Source organism: Homalodisca vitripennis, chromosome 4 (assembly GCF_021130785.1).
Source record: "Homalodisca vitripennis isolate AUS2020 chromosome 4, UT_GWSS_2.1, whole genome shotgun sequence".
Classification (NCBI taxonomy): domain Eukaryota; kingdom Metazoa; phylum Arthropoda; class Insecta; order Hemiptera; family Cicadellidae; genus Homalodisca; species Homalodisca vitripennis.
This window is the reverse complement of record NC_060210.1, coordinates 17,243,291-17,263,901: the sequence shown is the minus strand read 5'-3', so window position 1 is coordinate 17,263,901 and position 20,611 is coordinate 17,243,291. Positions and strand designations below refer to the sequence as shown.

General features: G+C 35.5%; 2 protein-coding genes across 2 annotated transcripts; both read right to left on the bottom strand.

Annotated features, from left to right (window-relative positions):
- Positions 1 to 4,372: 4,372 nt before the first annotated feature.
- On the bottom strand, positions 4,373 to 4,903 carry LOC124360956 (E3 ubiquitin-protein ligase RNF126-like). The gene has a single exon (XM_046814992.1). The coding sequence runs from the start codon at positions 4,901 to 4,903 to the stop codon at positions 4,373 to 4,375; it is 531 nt and encodes a 176-aa protein (XP_046670948.1).
- Positions 4,904 to 11,096: 6,193 nt separating this feature from the next.
- LOC124361409 (E3 ubiquitin-protein ligase RNF126-like) lies at positions 11,097 to 11,896 on the bottom strand. Its single transcript, XM_046815458.1, has one exon. The coding sequence runs from the start codon at positions 11,762 to 11,764 to the stop codon at positions 11,243 to 11,245; it is 522 nt and encodes a 173-aa protein (XP_046671414.1). The 5' UTR covers positions 11,765 to 11,896; the 3' UTR covers positions 11,097 to 11,242.
- Between the last annotated feature and the right edge of the window lie 8,715 nt (positions 11,897 to 20,611).

The following is a 20,611-nucleotide window of genomic DNA, read 5'->3' as shown; positions in this document are numbered from 1 at the left end:
GTAGCTCAAGGTGTACAGGAAGACCGTTTGTCAAAAGTAAGGATGCTAGTTGACCACTTCAACAAAAAAGATGGATGATGTTTACTATCCAGGCAAAGAACTTTCTTTGGATGAGGCTATGGTTTTGTGGCGCGGTCGGTTGATTTTCCGACAGTACATCAAAGGAAAGCGCCACAAGTACGGCATCAAACTGTACACTCTTTGTGAACCTGGTGGTCTCATACTTTCGTTTTCCCTTGTCTACTCAGGATCTCTCAGTGACTTAGGTGGGAAAGGTCATGCCACAAAGGTAGTACTACATCTTATGAGAGGGAAGCTCAACCATGGTCACTCGTTGTACATGGATAATTTTTACAATAGCTTTCCTTTGGCCTACCAACTGCTTAGGAAGAAGACGTATTGTACTGGCACACTTAGAGCAGACAGAAAGTACCTGCCAGATGAGGTAAAATCAGCCAAAGTAAAAAAGGTGAGGACAATTGCTCGGAGTGCAGAACAAGTCACTGTTGCCAAGTGAAGGACAAGCGTTTGTAGTGACATACATCACTACAGAGTTTGAAAACAACATGGTTGAATCACGGAATCGCCATGGAGTAGCTAGAGTAAAAACCCCTGCCCATTGTGAAATATAACACATTTATGAAGGGAGTGGATAGGGCAGATCAAATGCTAGCGTACTATCCATGCGAAAGAAAAACGCTGAGGTGGTACAAAAAAGATCTTTGTACACATAATGCAGATGGCACTGGTGAACGCCTTGAAGCTGTACAACCTTTCCAATCCCCAAGAAACAATGAATCTTTATGACTTCAGGCTAGCTGTCATCGAATCCCTTGTCCCTGAGAAAGAGCTACAAGCCCCAGAACGTCCTCGCCGAAGCAATGAGAAGGCACTGCACGTTGTCTCCTTGATTGAAGGAAGGACAACAGGAATCGGCAGAAGAGAAAAACGTTGCAGAGTCTGCCACAGTGAAGGAAGAGAAAAAACGTACTGCATACTTTTTGTGCACAGTGCCCAGGAGAACCTTCACTCTGTCCTGTGGCATGCTTTTGAAAAAACACCATGCTTAGGACTGTTTTTAGAAGAAAGGGTGGTGGGAGGGGATGTAAATACATGTAAATAGGTTTTATTTAGTTTTTAATTTTATTTTGATGACTTTTTTGTCATAAACAATACGATGTAGTGAAGGAAAAGCACGAAACAGCCCTAAAAGTTTAGTCAGTGCGCATGGGATACCAGTGTCCCACATGGAGGAGTTTTCGGCAGTGCTGATGGGTGACCGGCGTCGTCCCACAACTTTATGACGTCACTTCCGGGTGCAAGGTTAACTTCTGGCAGCTTCTTTTCCTATCTACAAAACTGGCCTCACCATATAGTAAGTAAAAAATTATATTTTATTTTAGCATATTCTAAAATTTTTTTCCAATATTTAGCAGTGAACGTGTTAACTTTTACTGTAGTATACTGTTTATTTTAGTAGGTTTTACAGTTCCAAACTTGAGAAATAACTATAAAAGTACTTTGGGAGTGCTCAAAGTGGCTAAATTGAGTCCAAAAATTCGTTTGCAAACTATCCACGTGGTTTAACCACTTAAAAAACGAATTTTTGAAAACCCAGCCTTATTGCACATCTACATCATAAGTACGACCACCATGCCAAATTTCAGGATTCTGGGTCTTGTCGTTGTTGAGATAGAGCGATGAGTGAGTGAGTGAATGAGTGAGTGAGTGAGTGAATGGATTAGTCAGTGGTATTTGGATTTTATGGGTATCTATAGATAACGCTCCAAACTGTATAAAGTTTACTTAATTTTTACTATTTTAAAGGATAATCGTGTCTGACTTGCTGCCATTACAGATCTGATATTAGTGGATCTGTATTAGTGTCAGTAACAGGTAATTCAGTGGTAACCTATTACCGGGATACTGTTGTTTCAGTAACAGCTGGGCTGAATGATTTGGTGTTATAATAACGATTGTTTTGTTTGGAAACCGGTAACTCGGTAACCAGTAACAGCCGAGGTCAGGGTATAAATGTCTGTCAGCATTCCAATAATTGTAATTGGTAATAGATCACTCGAGTGTTGGACGCTATTATACTACAGCCATTTAACAAATCTGATGGGCTGGAAATTAAGAGAACTGCCTTAGAAGTACCATATTAATAACGCGTTGCAGGACAACAAACGCTAGATGGCCGTACCTTGCTGTACTCCATTTTTATTCTTTTATTTATATCTTATCAAAAAATGTACAAGTAATGAAACTTTGTTTTCTCTATCACATTAAAAGTTACCTCTTTATATAAAACTTACTTTACCGCTTTTTCAGTATTCTGCTAGATCTTCCTCTTGAAGAGGCAAAGAGTGTATGATAGAAAACCATATAAGTTAACACATTTTTCCCATATCGGTGCGTAATTTTTAAAATGTTTAAAAATCAAAGTTACTAAATCTTTACCACATAATTTACAATGTGCTTAAAGACGAATAATAATTTTTATTTGTACAATTATTTACAGTTATAAATTACATTGTAACAGTAAGCCTCCAATAGAAGTAAATATAACTTAGTAATAGTCAGTGAACACTAATTGTCCATATTGAGAACATTTCCTTCAACATTATTACCTATCTAGTTGACTGACCCATCAAAGGCTGATGGACTTTGTGCAATCCACGTCTGTTGACTTTTAAAACTTACAGGTGCCATAGTTGAGTGTGAATCGTTGCCAGATCGACAAATTAAGTAAAGAAGAATGCTTGAGATGATGACTGGTAAAACTGCCAGTTCCAGTCTAAGAGGTAGAGTGAAAATTGCCAACTTCCGGTCGTGCCTTACTATACCAACAGTTGTGCTAAATCTCTCCGCTTTACATCAAAACATGCTCAAGATAATGTATGGGTAGACCCTCACATTACTCGCACATACACACACTCGCACAAGAACGTTTTGGACCGTCCCCACTTGTTATTTTCGTTTCGTTCGGTCAACACACTCATGGGAACAACTAAAATTATAAAGAAGTGCTCGAGTACATAAATACCATGAAAATCACAACCGACGCACAACCGTTAATAGATTGTTAAGGGAAATATTGGCCTTAACACCTTGGTCTAAGGTCGGAACTAGCGTTAAACAATCGGTTTATCAACTGTTAACACACTGCGACTCCTCCAAGGAAAGATTTACTCTACCAAAGTGTCATTTGTGTTGGTGGATGATGGATCACCTTCTAACCAGCGATGAGTAATGCTTCTTATAAGGACTTTGAGATATAAATAGAAAAACATTGTTCCTCACTAAATTAATCTAATACAGTTCGTTAATCACACCCAAGGAACGTGACTTTCATTCATTAAAAAACTCGCGAGTCATGTGTTTTTTCTTGGCATAATAAGAGATTTTTACACACAATCTATCGCTTTGGTCTTGGAATTTTCTAAGATGTCAATTAAAATTATGTTTCAATATTACTGGAGTAATAGTAATGGACTGTGTTCTGCTGTAATGTTATAAATAAAAATGAATCGCAAAATGTGTTAGTAAGCGCTAATATCGAGAACGGGTGGACCAATTTGGTTAATTCTTTTTGTAAAATATCCATTGAAATCCGAGGAAGGTTTTTGCGAAGAAAAAGTTTAGAAAAGCTACCTGGAATATTTTAGAATTCAGAAATATTTTAGTTTTTACGTTTCATAATTTAAATTAAACTGGTATTAAACAGCTAATGACAGCTATAGTTCGAAAAACTTCCTGAAACATCTGCTTAAATTTAAATTTGATCAACAATAAGTAAACAGTGTTTGATCGGTAGTGTAATGCAGATAGTAAATAAAACATTAATATATAAATTTTACTCCAGATTGCGCCAGCGACGAATTAAAATCATCTAATGCATTAAATGCTGTTATAAAACTAACCTTAATGAACAAAGTTATAAATATTTTCACATAAGTTACTTTAAACCGTTGGGCTTCCTTGACATTATGACATTACATTTTAACAATGGCTTATGGAAAAACAGAGAAATGAATACTAACATGCCTCAAAGAATTATTCTTTCCCTGGCTACAGTCCAAAAAACAAGTGTAACGCAAATCTTTAATAACGATTATTCCTCTTTCTGAAACTATTCAATCCTTTAAAATGGTAGCAAATTCACCTCGAAGTTATCTCAAATAAGATCCTACTAAACGGTGTGTTTCATTGAAGAAGCAATTTGAAAATAAATGGGTTAATTTTAATTTATTACCATAAATTACAAAGGATAGTTCCGTGCCTTTGACGAAATTTCCCAAGGCCTTTCAGAGCACCCGATACGCACAGCTGGCGCCACACACTAGGCCGATGGACATCATGTCTTGGAAAGTCAGATCCAATATACTTCATCAGAGGAGGAATTTAAGGCGGACATTTCCAAGTCATTCTCCTCTATTAAGATCTGCTCATTCGCCCGGATCTGTAATTCATCATCCAACGAGGATTCTGAGGTAGAGATTTCCAGGCTGGAGTCATCCTCCTCGGTGGAGAGCTGGGGATCGTCGTAGTTTTGCAGTTCGCCGTCCGAGGAAGAACTTGAAGTAGAAATTTCCGATTGAGAGCTATCTTCTGTGGAAAGTTGGTTATCCTCCTGGGCCTGCATGTCACCGTCAGAGAAGGTCACTTCGGGGTCAGAGTTATCTTCCTCCCGGGCCTGCAAATCGTGGCGGCAGACGGGACAGGTGGTTTTGAGCCGCAGCCAAGGGTGGATGCACGAAGGGTGGAACATGTGAGCACACTCTAGCAGGCTTGCCGATTCTCGCACCTTGAAGTTTTCACAGCACACGGTGCACTGCAGGTTGGTGTTGACATGGTTCTGCGTGATGGATACCGTCGGAATAACTTGGTCCCAAGACTCCATGCTCTTGCTGCACTTTAGTAAAGTTAACCTTAAATTGTAATATTTTCCGGATAAAATAAAACCGATAATTTACTACTCTAATAAAGTTCAGAACAAAGTTAACCTGATAGATAAACACAACAGAACAGCTGGTGATTTGTTTACTTCCCAGATACTTTGAACAAACTTCACATGTTCGAAAGATATACTGAAGTTGCTAAGTTGCAGCCATCTCAGGTTGAAGTAAATAAAAAATGTAACTTGAATTCCATCAGGCGAATAAATAGTATGGTCAATTTGTAGTAACGATTTATGAGTTTTGCTTATTTTTAATACCTTAGTGTTTGTTTTATAGCTCAATATACTGAAAAGAAAACAAAGTTAATTTACAGTATTTTATCACGTCTTAAAACTCAGCAATAAAATGATTCAATGAACTATACTTGTTGCATTATAGATTATAACAACAGAGTAATGCGACATGTTTAAATAGTTACTTTATCGTCATCTAAGTTGTGTTACTATTCCGTTTCTGTTTCATTTGTAGTAAAAATATTGTAGTCATAAATGTACGAGATTCAACTTTAATCAAATTAAACAACATTCCATGAACAAAATGTGAGATAATTCCTGATCGCACACCTTACTTTAACGCATATCGTGATTCGCTGTAACTCCATGGTGTTCTAAAATCACTTTCTTAATTTTAAAATTCTTAAATACATGCCAAATCTAAATGTCTTAGAATTTTAATTGTTACGATTACCATTGGAACAACCGACGTGAATTTTTTCTTTAGCCAAAAATGTACGAATGAAAAATTAGCTCGGTAATTAGGAAGTGTTAGACTCGATATTTTGGGTTAAAATTTTGACAGTTTAGAAATAAAATATTAGTTCCAAATACCCAGAACACTAGATAAGTATAAAACAGAACAGTGAATTGCCAAACTCCATTGTTCCATTGTAAGTGGGACAATGGACTCCAGGAGAGAAGGAGCAAATTGCATTGTACATGCACACAACCTGGTTTTTCTTGAAATCGATAGAAGAATGTCTTCTGAATCATAAATTGATTGTCAGCCGCAATAGTTGTGGTGTGGTGGAGCTCGAAATGAAATGAAAAATATCTTTAGAGGTAAGTAACCTCTCTAAACTACCCAGCAGGGATCACTTCTGGCTGGTTTATACCTACCAGTTGAACCCACCACTGGGCACAGCAAAAACCGATGTGCCACTTCAATATGGGCAACCTTATGGATGTCCAGTAACGGCTCATCACTAACCGCAAATATTGAGATTCTGGGGTTCATGGGCAATTCAATAGGTCTAGTCTACTGTGGAAGATGGCTGTTGGAGTTGGTGGGGTTTGTTCCCTTACCTCAGAGGCTCTTGCTAACCTCAACAAGGGTGTGCCCCCCTGCCTACTTTGACTGGAGAGGCTGGTTCACAGCTGGCCTCCCTTCTTCCGGGATGACTTTGAGATGTAGTGCCCTAATTCTTCCTCATGGATCTCGATAGGAGGCGGCCCCTACTCCCTAACCTTACCCATCCTGAATATCCTATCACTCCGGAAGCAGCGCAAAGGTCCTTACAGGACTAAGTGCAATTTATAAGCTTCTTGTCCTAAGAGAACAAAAAAAAAACCTCTCTAAACACAAATAAAGAGAATAAAATATAATCATTCTTATAACAATATCGTAACTGACATATAAAACTAATTTGTGTGTAATAATTCATTACGATACAACATAAAAATGTAAATTTTAAAATTTAGTATGTTGATTGAACTCTAACAAAAATGTTTTTAATGCAATGGACAACTAATAAAAATATATTTCCCAGCTTTAAATACAGTAAAGTAATAGAAGAGTATCAAAAAGTTTAAAAATAACATATGAAACGTTTTGTACCTTATTACACTTAAAACCAATTAATCTTCAGACACTTAATATATAACATAAACATTAAATTAGTGCCAGCTGATCATATGCAGACCCTAGAAGTGCTAACTTCCAGTCTTTATGTCTAGTTAGTTACCTGAATATAATTTATTTATCTTACGTTTATAACTCTGTAATGTTTTCCATAGAAATTGTCTGAAAATCCATAACTTTAGCAAATGGTACTTAATTGTATATATAAGTATATTTATGATCCAAATATTTTCACAAACAAATAATTTAAATTATGCAATAATCAAATTATAAAATGATAAAATTAATCTTTTATTTTAAACCACTAGACAAATACAGTTAAATAAGAGCTCATAAGTCTACGATAAAAGTTAAATTTTTAACAGAATAAAATATTCTTGAAGTTTTAATTCTCATTCTTGCTATAAGAGAAGTTTTTTAACTTCCTGAGAAGGAAGAAGTTCAACTAATGTGGAAGTTATAAAAGGCCAGGCTTTCTGAAGTAGCGAAATTTCATTTAGAAAGAGTCTTTCCCTGGGAGAGGCAGGTTTTGTTATCAAAGGTTGCCTTCTCGCCGTTTTAATAAAACCCTTATTACCACCGCTGCGGTTATAACCCCGTCTGTATTGTGCTGAGCTATAGTGTGTTTATAGTCGCTGCAGCTGGACGACTAGCTGTGATTGGATTGGGTAAACCACAAAACTAAAACTGTCTGGGAAGGAATTTTTAATATTATGAAGACAAATATTTAAAATATACATTTCTTAATATATCAGACCATAAATCAAATTCATGAAGAAAATATTCCTTGCAACTTGTTACTTTTCGTTTTTCTTAACAGACTTTTATTAGAATACTATCATATATTTTCACACCTCTAAATAACACAAAATACATCAAACCTTTTTAAGCTCTAAAAATATTACATTGAGTGGCAAACGTCATTAATAAGGATATCCTAAAATGTCTGTCATTTATTCTACAATACATATTATAGTTTTTACAATCATGATTCTTTCATTCATTACCATGAGATAGAGAGAGAGAGGGGGTAGCCCAAAGACGGAGATCGGGTGATAGATCTAAGTTCTCGACAAAGTTTACCCAATCTTGGGAGAACTTGAACAATGCAAACTAACCAACACTAACAGCTTGCGGTTGCTTTCAACGGAGAGGGTGGAGGCCGCCGACTCATTCGAAGCCCAAGGGTATTGTGGTCGGCTCCGTGAACTCAACTGGTTAACATTGGTGGCATTGGGCCCACAATCCTACCACTGAATCATTGTTATTATAAAAGCCGAATATAAACTTATCAAATTGGCTTAATTCATGTATAAACTATATAAGCCCACACAAGTTGAAACATGGTTCCAAAATTGATCTTATAAATATCTCGTAAAGTTCTCGCCACGTTATACGTTCTAATGAGGCGGCCCTCAAACTTAAACAAAATCATGACCACCTTATTTATAGTCGTTAAGAACATTGCTTCTCTGCAAATTTTGTTGGAATCTAGTGTTTTCAAAATTAACTATATCAATATTTCATCTATCACAAAATTCACCCCAATATTTTTAATTAAACAATTCGTGCCCATTTATTTTTTTACTTCCTATTTTTGTTGACTTATTTCTTAAAGCTGATTTCCTCCTATTTGGATGTTCCTCTAATAATGTAATAAATAGGAACTTAAATCAATAAATTGTATGTGAAGCAAAATATCTTATTTGGATATTTAATTAAAACATTTTGTACATAAATATAATCTTTTGTCTCATTTACGTACACAGAAATCTGTTGGCAATTTTTTCATATCTATTGCACAGTTATACCTAACCGAATAATAACTCTTTGCAGCATCCTCTTCCCACTCCCATCCAATCATCTTGAATCTCATAATTTAGAACTTTTTTATATGTGAAATGTTTTAATATAATTCGCGATTTAACATTTTCAAAAATTTTGTGTGATGTAAGAAATAGCAGTTTTTGAAATCTAGACAAATTTTTCGATTATTTAGTGCATTATAACAAATATAACTTTGCTACCCCTATAACAGTTATATTTGTTAGAATATGTGTTAATAGATATTTAGATTTACACGTTTTACAATATAGAATCTTCGGATGTATATGACTTATACCCGTAGTTCTTTTTTGTTCTAGAAAAATTATTTTGTTTACTTATTTATTTAAATTTTGATTGTAGGCCTGTGTAGCTGCAGAGAAGTATTTAGTCTATAGGAAGCATTTTGATTATTTATTACGTGGTGAACTTAGCCAAAATAAAAACTAATTATGTGGCATTGGGCTCTGTTTCTGTTTGGTACAAAGAACCCTTTATTATAATCTTTCCAGATACCAATGTCTAAATACTTCTTACAGTACAGTTTGTCTAATGTATGTTGGTTTTTAGGAAGACTTTGCATACAATTATTCTCATGGTTGCACCTTAGGAAAAGATCCACACAACTTCACCAATCATGACTTACAGAGCCCAAAACTCGCCCCGCTCCAAAGTTTATATATATATATAAGTGCTCATACCAGGTTGTCACAAACTTCTAAAGCTGATAGTAATCATTATTTCAAATAAAAAAAAAATTGCTGTAAAAGTAGAACAAAAAGTATGCTGTTTAATCACTAGCCACCATTTTGCATTTTTTAATAAAAAAATATTATCCCTGGAACTAGTAAAGCTACATATAGCAAACACTAGGTTATGACAATAAGAGAAAAACTGAAAAAATGTTATTTACTTTAACATTAAAAAATGCTGCCTTTTAAAAAATTGTACCGTCAAATAACAACCGAAATATACAAGACACCAACTATTTTGCAATGCTTATTGTGATTTGAATTACATTTGTTCAACAGCATTCATCAACATTCATCAACAACATTCATAAGCTAGCACTATCACTTTAAGGTATGCTTACGCAAGCCTGGACAAGAAATGTTATTGTCAGTTGAGAGGCATCAGCTGTTTTGTTATATCACTAGTTCTAAAAATAAAAATGTGTGCAAATAACATAAAATGGTGGCTAGCGGCTAAACAATATTTCTTGATCAATTTTTATAGGGATTTATTTGTTTGAAATAATGACTACTATCAGCTTTAGAAGTTTGTGACATCCTTTACTGAACACCTTGTATATATGTAAATAATGCTATTTAACGCGGCTTGTGGGAACGGAATCTGTACCAAAAAGCCTGAACAAGTTGAAACTTGGTGCAAATATTGATCTTATAAACAACGTAGCCAGGTTCGTTAGCTAGCTCATAACTCGTTTTAGTCCAGCGTTAGTTTAAACTTAGAAATAAATCACAACTGAGTAATGTATGCACATAGAGATAACATGAAATCGTTATGGAATACTAATTACATTTCCTATAAGTTTTATAAGTCGTAATGATTTTTATCTTCAAAGCATTTTACGATATTGAGTACATATAAGTCCCATAAGATTTTTAAATTATCAGGAACTGGTGAGTCGATGCCGAAACAAGCTCTAACTTGGTACTAAAAACATATCTTGTAAATATATCAACCATGTTCATTGGCTAGCACGTTATTTCATTCCACTGCGGTGCCTGTTAAAATGTTTTAAAATCCCACTTTCGTTATTATTTATGTACCAAGAGACAAAAATAACTATTCCTAAATGTAAACTAATGTAAATACCATGAGAAAGAACTAGGAGTCATCGTGGAGATGGGAATCTCGTATAGGCCGTCCGGGTCGTTCGTGATCTTTGACGGTCAAGTGGTTGAATGTACTATAGATAAACTGCTTTCAAAGAAACCTGTGCAGAAGCAAATATCTGAGCAGCCACGCGTAGGAGGGGACCCCTCTAGTGGTGGGGAGTGGGACAAGCATCTCCTCGTCTCTGTTTTATAAGCTATGTGGATCGTGTCTCGGTCGCGCCATTTTGTTCACATTGCAGCTACTTACCTATTCTATAGGCATATTGTATTTTCGTGTACAAGCGTAAAATATTAATTGAACACATTAATATAGCCATTGACGTATCCAGGGAGCTTGTATTTTGGTGTTCGATTAGCCGTTAGGTGGCAGTGACCAGGTCAGGGGATAGAGCGAGCGGGCGAGTGCCGAGCAGTGGTGGGGATACTGGGAGAGAGTGGCGGAAGGGTATTTACCCCACCTTGCGTGAACTAAAATCGACCAATATCTTTTTGTAAGCGGTTTACCTATTGAAGTGAATATTATGTATTCCAGTTTACCTGTACATGGTAAGATACGGCACTAAAATGTATTAAAAAAGAAGAAATCTGCGAGTAAAAACAGATATTGTATTTATTACCTTAAACATAGGGACGATTGTCATTAAACAGCAAACAAAGTACGAAATGTTTAAAGAATGCTTTAAAGAAAAATACAAGTGTAACTTTAGATAGCCTACCACATTTATAGTTAAATGATCTTCAGTCATTGTCTGACGCTTCGTCGGAGGAGCTGGAGAAGCAGGAAATCATAGAGAGACTCCAGTCCGAGTCGGAATCTCCGACATTGAGTGTGGCCGATAGTATCTCCTCGGCCATCTCACAGTCCTCCAGAGCTCCAGAGCCCTGGAGGCTGATAGTGAACATCATGTCTTGAGATGGTATGGTGAACATCATGTCCTGCGAGGATACGGTGAAGAGTCCATCGTCCGAGGAGGAGTCCGAGGTCGACATCTCCACATCCTGTTCGCCCTCCTCGCCGGAGACCTGGGGGTTCTCCGAGGCCTGCAGGTCGTGGCGACACACCGGACAGGTCGTGTTGAGCTGAAGCCAAGGGTGGATACACGAGGGGTGGAACACGTGGGCACACTCCAGCAGACTCACCGGCTCCCGCACCTGGAAGTCCTCACAGCACACGGTACACTGAAGCTTGGAGTCCACCTGCTCCTGTGTAATGGGCACCGTGGGTATGATCTGCTCCCAAGTCTCCATGCTCCGGATCATTCAAGACGAGATAAAGTAAAATTTCATCTTAGCCAATAAAGGTTTAGGTTGATTATAAAAACCAAACGAAAATTTACGGTTAAACCTTGCTAACCACGACCAGGAAAAACAAATAAACAAGCAGAACAGCTGTTTTCGAATTATTTATTTTCCTTGAACTTCGCATATGGGAAAGGTGGACACTGCGAAAGCATTTCTAATGGTTGTTAACTCACGAACAACATCACACTTTATCTCGATTTCCAACGTAGTTATCATAATTTGTTCAATCCGTATATTTTGGTAGCTAAAATCTTTGGAATCTTAACTTTGTAAACAAATGATATAGTAGGACTGGAAGGCTTTAAAAATAAATGTAAAAACGCCTACTACAGGAATGTTAAATTTGATATGAGTCTACAGCATGGAGTACTAGAAAGTAATTACAGAAAATAATACCCAAATACTATTAATTACAATCGTGACAGCAAAGTAAAATATAAATATTATAGACATAGTTAATCATGTTCATCACATTATTTAGTCAGCAGAAACTTTCCAAAATTAATTTATTCTAGTTTAAAGACGATTAGTGATATGGGACTACTGAACGAAGTAAAGATGTAAAAGTGAAACGCTTGCTGTAAAATTATCGCCTTAGAAGGGAAAATCTATCAAAAAATTCTTATCGCTGCGTGTTTAGAAAGAGTTTAATGCTGGCTACGGTAATTTGAGAGTAAATGCACCACGCCTAACAATCAAGTACTTATTGGCTAATTCTGGCATGTAAACATTATCTCTCAAGCTTCAGGTTCAAGCCAAGAAGTTGTGTCTTTAAATATCGCTAACTTTACTTAATTGACTGGTGACGTTAAACTGACAAATTTTGAAAAGGCAATAAACTATTTATCTCCTTGTTCTCTCGAGCCAAGGCATGGAATTTTGGCTGGCCAAGTCAAGGCATGGATTTTTGGATGGCCAAGCCAAGATATTATATGTAGTGAGTAGTTCTTGTGGTTCTAATTTTTTCCTTTCAGCTCAGATATCAAGGGAAACACGTTGTCTATATCAAATTACAACTAAAAATTTCTAGTAAGCACTTCGTCATCTACTCTATTAGATTTAAGAGTGTTAATAATGACACTATACATATAATAGTAATGAACAGGGTATATTTAAAATGTCAGGACACCTCTCTATTTCATTCTAAAGTTTATATAAGCAGATATCCTTTGGATAGTGATGCAATGTGGAAAAGAAGTTTCATTTGGTAATTGTTTTCCCCCTAAAAATGCGGAATGTTGAGGTAAAATAAAAAATTTTAAATTCAAACCTCTTTCAAGTGATCCGTAATTTTAAAGAGTATAAATGACTTAAATAATGGTGAAACCCAGGGATCGCTATCTCTTTTACATACAAAATAATAGGCCGTCAAAATTTTTATTCTTAAAACTTAAATTTTTTGGGTATAAATTAAAAATAAAATGGACGGAGGATCCACCAAGATTAAATAGTATACTGATAAGAAGTTTTTTTGCAAAGTAATAATGCCCCGTGGTCAAGACGATAAAGTAGAAATGATGTTTATTTTCGTGGCTTCTAATGGTTCATTCCAATCGTTCATTTTAATTAATTCTGCGTATTTGGGTTATTATCACGATTAGACATGAACTAATATGTATAGTATCATTGCTATTGTATTTATGGATTCCATTTATGGTTGAATGTAAGGAAAACCCTCAAAAAATGGAGAAATAGGCTGTGCTTTCTCATACAAGGCCATTTACAGGTTTTCAGGCCAACATTTCGTGATGTCATTGAACCAATGCCTAAGAGTGGTTGTTATAATTTACGCGTTTTAATTAAGTTTCCGAAAAGAATAGTTATAAAGTAATAAAACTCTGAAACTTTGAAGTCGTGTGTAGAATTTGAAAAGTCTATTTTGGTTTTGTAATAAAACAAATAAAATTATAAACATTAGTAAAAAAAATGGGTCATAACCATAATAAAACATTGAAATGTTCTTCTGTGGAAAATGTTTTTTTCCTTTGGCTAGAAAACATGTTGGAAAACCTGAATATAAAATTTATCCTACATATTTTTAATTGTGTCTTCAGGCTGCAGATAAGGTCGGAAGTGAGGTGCTACCTTGTGTTTAGTCTGCCGCCCAAGCCATGTTGCAACACTACCTACCTAATTGTATGTGTATTCTTTCTAACTTGCATTTAAACATTTAATTTAAAACGCAGTTTCTAAATAATAATTCGTTCAATATGACTGTGATGGATTATTTAAATGAAATACCGATACCGTAACAAACCTGTAGGAGAAAAAAATAATTGACAGTAATAAATGTTTTTGTCTTGAAATGGTGTGCGGATATTTAGTAAAAAAAGTATTAATATTTTCAAACTTTTTATCAAGAAAAAACATTTAATACATCAAACTACATGTATATTATATAATTACAACTTTAAAAGCGTGTTATTATTATTTTAAAACTTAACTGTCACTGTTAAGGTCTACATAATATTTAATATGCTGTAATTTACAGTAGTGAAGTTACTAATGCAGTTACTAACGCACGCTCGACAGTGCATGACTCGTACGTATCCTCCCCACTCCTCATTGGCGACCAGTGTTGACCAATACATATGTCACCACGTGCCGTTCACATATGCTCAGTATATTTCTTACTTCAATCTGTGGGAAAACCTCGCACAGCTTTTATAATACACAACTCTTCATTATTTAATTGCTAACTTTCAACTTAATCAATCAAAATATATTTGCGAGTGACGCTATTTTTAAATCTACCTAATTTTGATTAGTTTTGTTTACTACATGAAGGTGTTACATAATTGTCAAGCAAGCAAAAGAAAATTAGTGGAGAACCGAATATATACACTATAAAATATCTATATGTGTACATTTCCTCCATATTTTTTGTTTTTAAACCTTTTGAACCTCAAAATATAATATCCTCTAGTGAAGTCAGTAGTGTACCTACTGTGTGTTTATGATGTAATAACGTTTGTCAAAGTTTCATCACGGGTCTGATATATACGAAGCCGCTGAAGTAAAATACCTAAGAGCTCTATATCCCTGGCCCTACCTTGGATAAAAGGGGTAAGTTGTCCTTTCTTGACAAAGCAAACTTATCTTTGAAAGAAGTTCTTGCTCTTGGGACGGTTTATCTTCACACTTTCCACCTCACCACTTTAATACCCTTGTTTACCGACTGGTGCTTGCGATTGTAGTAATGTAACAAAATTGTGCAAACTGATTTATGCGCTGGAATATATCTAAGTATTATAAATAATATGTGAAGTCAATATCTTTATCATGAAAATCATCCGATAAATACTTAATAATACTCTATGTAGAGCCTTTTTATTGTTTTCAAACAAAAATACTGTTATAAAAGATCACCAATTAACCTATAATTGTAAAACTATTGGCCAATTATCAAGAAAGATACTAAGAGTTCTTGATTATGTTCTTTGTATTTAGAACCACTATTATTTAAAATCAATCCTTATATTTTATATTTTGCAGCAATACATAATTTCTTCGTACTTTAGATCAAAAACGTCAATTTCGCAATAGTAAAAAGATTTAAGTTTATTGTGGGTGATGTGTGATTTGAAATTACGTTATATTTTACAAAAACTGTTTTAGATCCGTCCGTTCTTTACGTATCTTACCCTAAAAGACTAAGCATGTAAAAGAGTTTTAAATTAGTAAATGTTATTGCGTGGTTTGAACTAAGAAAAAAAGAGAGTAGCACTCATTCCACGAAATGTAGAGTTTCAGGTTTCGACACAAAACCACTATAAAAGTCCCTTTTCTTTTCAAAATAAATTTTTTTCGGAAGGTAAACGAAAAAAAACGATAAAAGGTTCTCCTTTTGTTTTCCTTTGTTTTTCGGCTGACCTAATTACATTCCTGGGTTACATTAAATTGGGTTAATTACATTCATTTACCTAATAATTTGTAGCAATAACACGGTTCCGGTTAGGAGCACTAATTCCCAGAGGATCTGGACATTGAGACTTCATATCAGTCAGCATGGCCTAACAGTATTGATCCAACAGTGACCTTGTTTTTATACATGACAAAATATCTTGCGTCAGTACGGGCACAATTGAAGACAATTTGAAAAACCTTCCGATTTTCAAAGAGTCAATACGGTTAACACCTTTGGATCAAAGCCTCTCCTGGAACGATCACACCAGTCTATATTCAAGACTCAGTACTGCAATTTTAGCATTGAAGAGGAATAAAGCTATTGGCACAAATGGAGCTGAAAACAGCGTATTTGCTTTATTTGAAGCACATGTTAGATACGGAATAACTCTATGGAGAGGCTCGTCTGTTGGAAACCTTCATCGTGACCTGGTGCTGCAGAAGAGGGCTCTGCGAATAATGAATGTCTGCAACCCCGAGAAACTTGCCAAGAAATTTTACAGTCCTCTGAGACTGACAGCAGTATCCATCTATATTACTAGAATTATCACTCGTGCCACAAAAAGTAAATTTGCCAAAGGTTGGGGATTGGAGTTATCACTCATGCCTCAAAACGGAAATTTGCCAAAGGTTGGGGATTGAAGTTCACTCGTGCCTCAAAAAGAAAATTTTCCTTTGACAGACAGAGAGAGCCTGTTTGGTTATTGGGTTACAGAAATCAAATAAATAAAGGAATATGTTACTTTATTTAAAAGAGGATATCTGAATTGGTTATACGTTAAGGCTGCGCTCTACCACTCTGGTGAACGCTGATGCAAGGGTTTTTAATCTGCCTCATTGTAGGCTCATTTTTTGAGCTATTGCAAACATATTGATGTTATTTAAGTAACTAAATATTTGTATACGTGCATTAGTTTTTGAAATTTCAATTTCGATTCAACTTAAGTTGCACATCAGGTGGAAAGTTTTTAAAAAAAGGGTATTTTCAACGATTCATAAAATAAAAACGCGAATTTTTATTAAAGAAGAAAATACAGACATTCGTAGATTGGAATATAGTAAGAGTAAAACTGCAAACGGTTTATTAAAAAGTTCTGAAGTTAAGGTACAATAAGGCAGACATGAAAGGTTTGCAAGCGCTATTCAACGCTCTGTCAGGTAGTGCGCGTGGCGGCTACAGCCGGAAACTGTAGGCAACTCTCCCACCACTACCTGCTGGATATTTCCCCTCACCCGCTTTCGCTAGGTTATAACGTGTGGCCTTTCAGTGTTGGTGTTCCTTCAATTTGTTGATTTATAATATCTACCCCGCGCGGCGCCGGGTCTTTCCAACGGCCATGGACGAAACACTACTTACGCGCCACCGTTGCGCGCCCATGCTATGAATGATCATGTCATGTGGAAGCTCTCATATACATCTTCATATCACCGAAATAGTGTTGGCGAACTCTTTCCGTAACAATAAATTCGTAACGTTTAACAACTACCTCTACCTCCTGGGGAACAATAAATTATTGAATAATGTCAATATTTTCAAAATATGAGTGACATACCTCATTATGAGGTATTTTGTTTAGTGCAATATTATAGTCTAACTATAATAGATTTTATTTGACTTAATGTATGATTGCTTCATTTGATTGTTAAACAAATCTCATTACATGAGCAGCTATTACCCATTACAAAATAAAGGAATTAAAATTTTAATTAAAATTCCACTTTTTACTAAAAATGCATATTGCCAGAACTAGTTAACCCAAGATACCCTCGAGGGCTTCCTGTGAGAGACAGACTAGATGTTTTATAACTGCAATTTTATAAATAAATAACATAATATTAATAAACTTTTAACACTTTTAAACTTTTATTCTTCTTACTATGTACATTTCGGAATCATTGATTCCATCTTCAGGTACCTTATTTTGTACCTGAAGATAGAATCAATGATTCCGAAATGTACATAGTAAGAAGAATAAAAGTTTAAAAGTGTTAAAAGTTTATTAATATTATGTTATTTATTATAAAACACTTTTCGAGGCTACATCTCTAACATGCAATTTTATGTTAGTATAATGCAATAGACGTGATAAGAGCAGCCAGTAGCGTAGCCAGTTCGGGGGGGGGGGGTCCGAAACCGGGAGATCCGGGGGACGTTTTGTGTGTTATTTCCCAGTGAGTTCACTGGTAAAAGGTAAATACCAAAAATATGGAGCTTTAGTAACTACGCCGTATAGAAAGTGGAAAGATGTAATAAGCAAATTCAACTCTCACAGCAACTCTCGTACCACAAATTTTCTTGTATACCTACAGAAACTTTACGAAGTTCGATTCTGGTCGAGTAGAAGGCACCAAAGTGATGTTGGATTCACTGGATAAGAAAGAAAAAGAACAAAACAGAGCTTCACTCAAGCGACACAACTAATTGGCACAACTATATTCTGTGGAGAAAATGAAATACCCCTTCGGGGACATTGGGCTACTGACGGCCAAAACCCTTTAGAAAAGGAGGGCAATTTTCGAGCGTTGCTCGGGTACACATCAAACTAACGGTCGGAAAATGCACCGGAAAAAACTCTACTGATTAGAAGTTCGGCTACTTTGGATTTCACTGATTGAGGTATTTATGAATGAGTTATAATGACGATTTTATGTATCATTACACTGTAGACGAGTATATAATTATCAGAAAAAATCAAAAAAAATCACTTTCGGTCGAAATAAAATGCACCTTAAAAACTCTAATGATTAGAACTTCAACTATTTCGGACTTCAGTTATTGAGGTAAACCTGGTATTTTTGATTGAGTTAGGACGATGATTTTTTGTTATCATTAAACTGTACTCGACTACCTACATAATTATCGAGAAAAAAATCACTTCCGGTCGGTAAATACCGAAGAAACGCTCTCTACAGTTTCAAGTTTTGACGATTTTGGATTTCACTGGTTGAGTGGTTGAGGTAAAAGTGGTACTTATAATTTTGTTAGCACATTAATTTGATGTAATAATTCTACGCCGACTAATAAATATATAATTATTGAGTAAAAAACAAAAATAATCACTTCCGATCGGAATATACTAAGGAAAATGAAATAATACCTCAGTCAATGAAATCCAAAGTAGTCGGAACTGCTTATCAGTAGAGTTTTTCCGGTGTATTATCCGACCGGAAGGGATTTTTTTCAATTTTTCTTCGATAATTATATAGGTATCAGTCGGCATTCAATTGATATCCAAAATCAATGTTCTATCATAATTCTAAGTACCACTTTTACCTCAACGACTCAACCAGTGAAATCCAAAATCGTCAAAATCTGAATCAGTAGAGCTTTTCCTCGGTATTTTCCAACCGGAAGTGATTTTAATGTTTTTTCTCGATAATTATATATGTATTAGTCGGCGTAGAATTAATACATAAAATCAACGTCCTAACATAATTCTAAGCACCACTTTTATTTACCTCAACCACTCAACTATTGAAATCCAAAATCGTCACAACTTTAATCTATAGAGAGTTTTTCTTCGGTATTTACCGACAGAAAGTGATTTTTTTCTCGATAATTATATAGGAACAGTGTACAGTTTAATGATAACAAAAATCGTCATGCGATTTATACTTTTACTCGTTTGATACTTTATGATTTAAACGAAAGGACAATTATATTTTTAACAGCGGTCAATTTAATCAATTAAATCATTCAATTTAATCTTTGTAGACAAGAGTAATGATAACTCTCCTTTTTTTCTCCTGCTCTATGCTTTATTTTTTAATATGTCTTAAAATTTCGGGAGGGGGGTCCGGACCCCCTGGACCCCCCCTTCGCTACGCCACTGAGAGCAACTGATATAGTAATTCATTTAATTCACATGTATACCTATATTATCCCTTACAGTCATGGAGACTAAGTGGTAAAAAACAAACTACACAATTAAATATAACAGAAAGGTCCGTATGTGTTATTAGTTTCAATGCAACATTAATACTTTTGAGAAATGAGGGTAATAGAAATTGTACAAAAACACGGATTTTTTAGAAAAACTGAAAATAATTCATTTTAGACCTAATTTTTGGAGTTAGACTTTTTTATAACCACCATTGTATCACATTTACATTGCATTATAACCCAAAAAATGTTGTCACACACCAAGAGCCAACATTGTTGTCACACAGACGTTGAGTTCTTGGTGGTCGACACAGCCATTTCAGACCACTATGGCCAACAGGCCATCATCAATGGTCACGAGGCACCAAGGGGTCCCATCTCAGAGAAAAACATTCAGAGTATACAAGGCCCACAAACATAGCATTGCTCAACTTTCAGCTGGCAAAAGAAAGTTGGAAATTTCTGAATTCTAGGGATCCTCTTGAGTTGCAATTTCAAAAATTTGAACACAACATTCAAATTTTCATCTAGACGTGAGCTGTCCTCTAAGGAAAACCAAACAAAGACCTAAGAAACGAAAGTGCACATGGATTACCAAAGGTATCCTGGTTTCTAGAGAAAAAATTTCATTTTTCTCAGAAATAAACAAGCACACACAGTTAACGAAGAGTTCAAAAGATTTTTTCAAAAGTACAAACAAATTTATAGAAAAGTCATCAAAGCTGCGAAAGCCTATGATGTAAACAAAGCGTTGCTCACGTCGAAAAACGTATCAAAAACTGCATGGGCCTTCATCAACAATAAAAATTTATTAATTGATAAACCGATTGAACTACAGATCAAAGATAAACTCATCAATGATCCTTTAAGGGTAGCTGAGGAGTTCAATAAATTCTTTTCCTCGGTTGGAGCTGAACTAGGAACATCGTCCTCCATATAGCCAGCCGGTTCACATGTCAGTGCCGAGTCCAATAGCTTCATTGGCTCTGGTCCCGGTATCAGAGGAGGAAATTGCT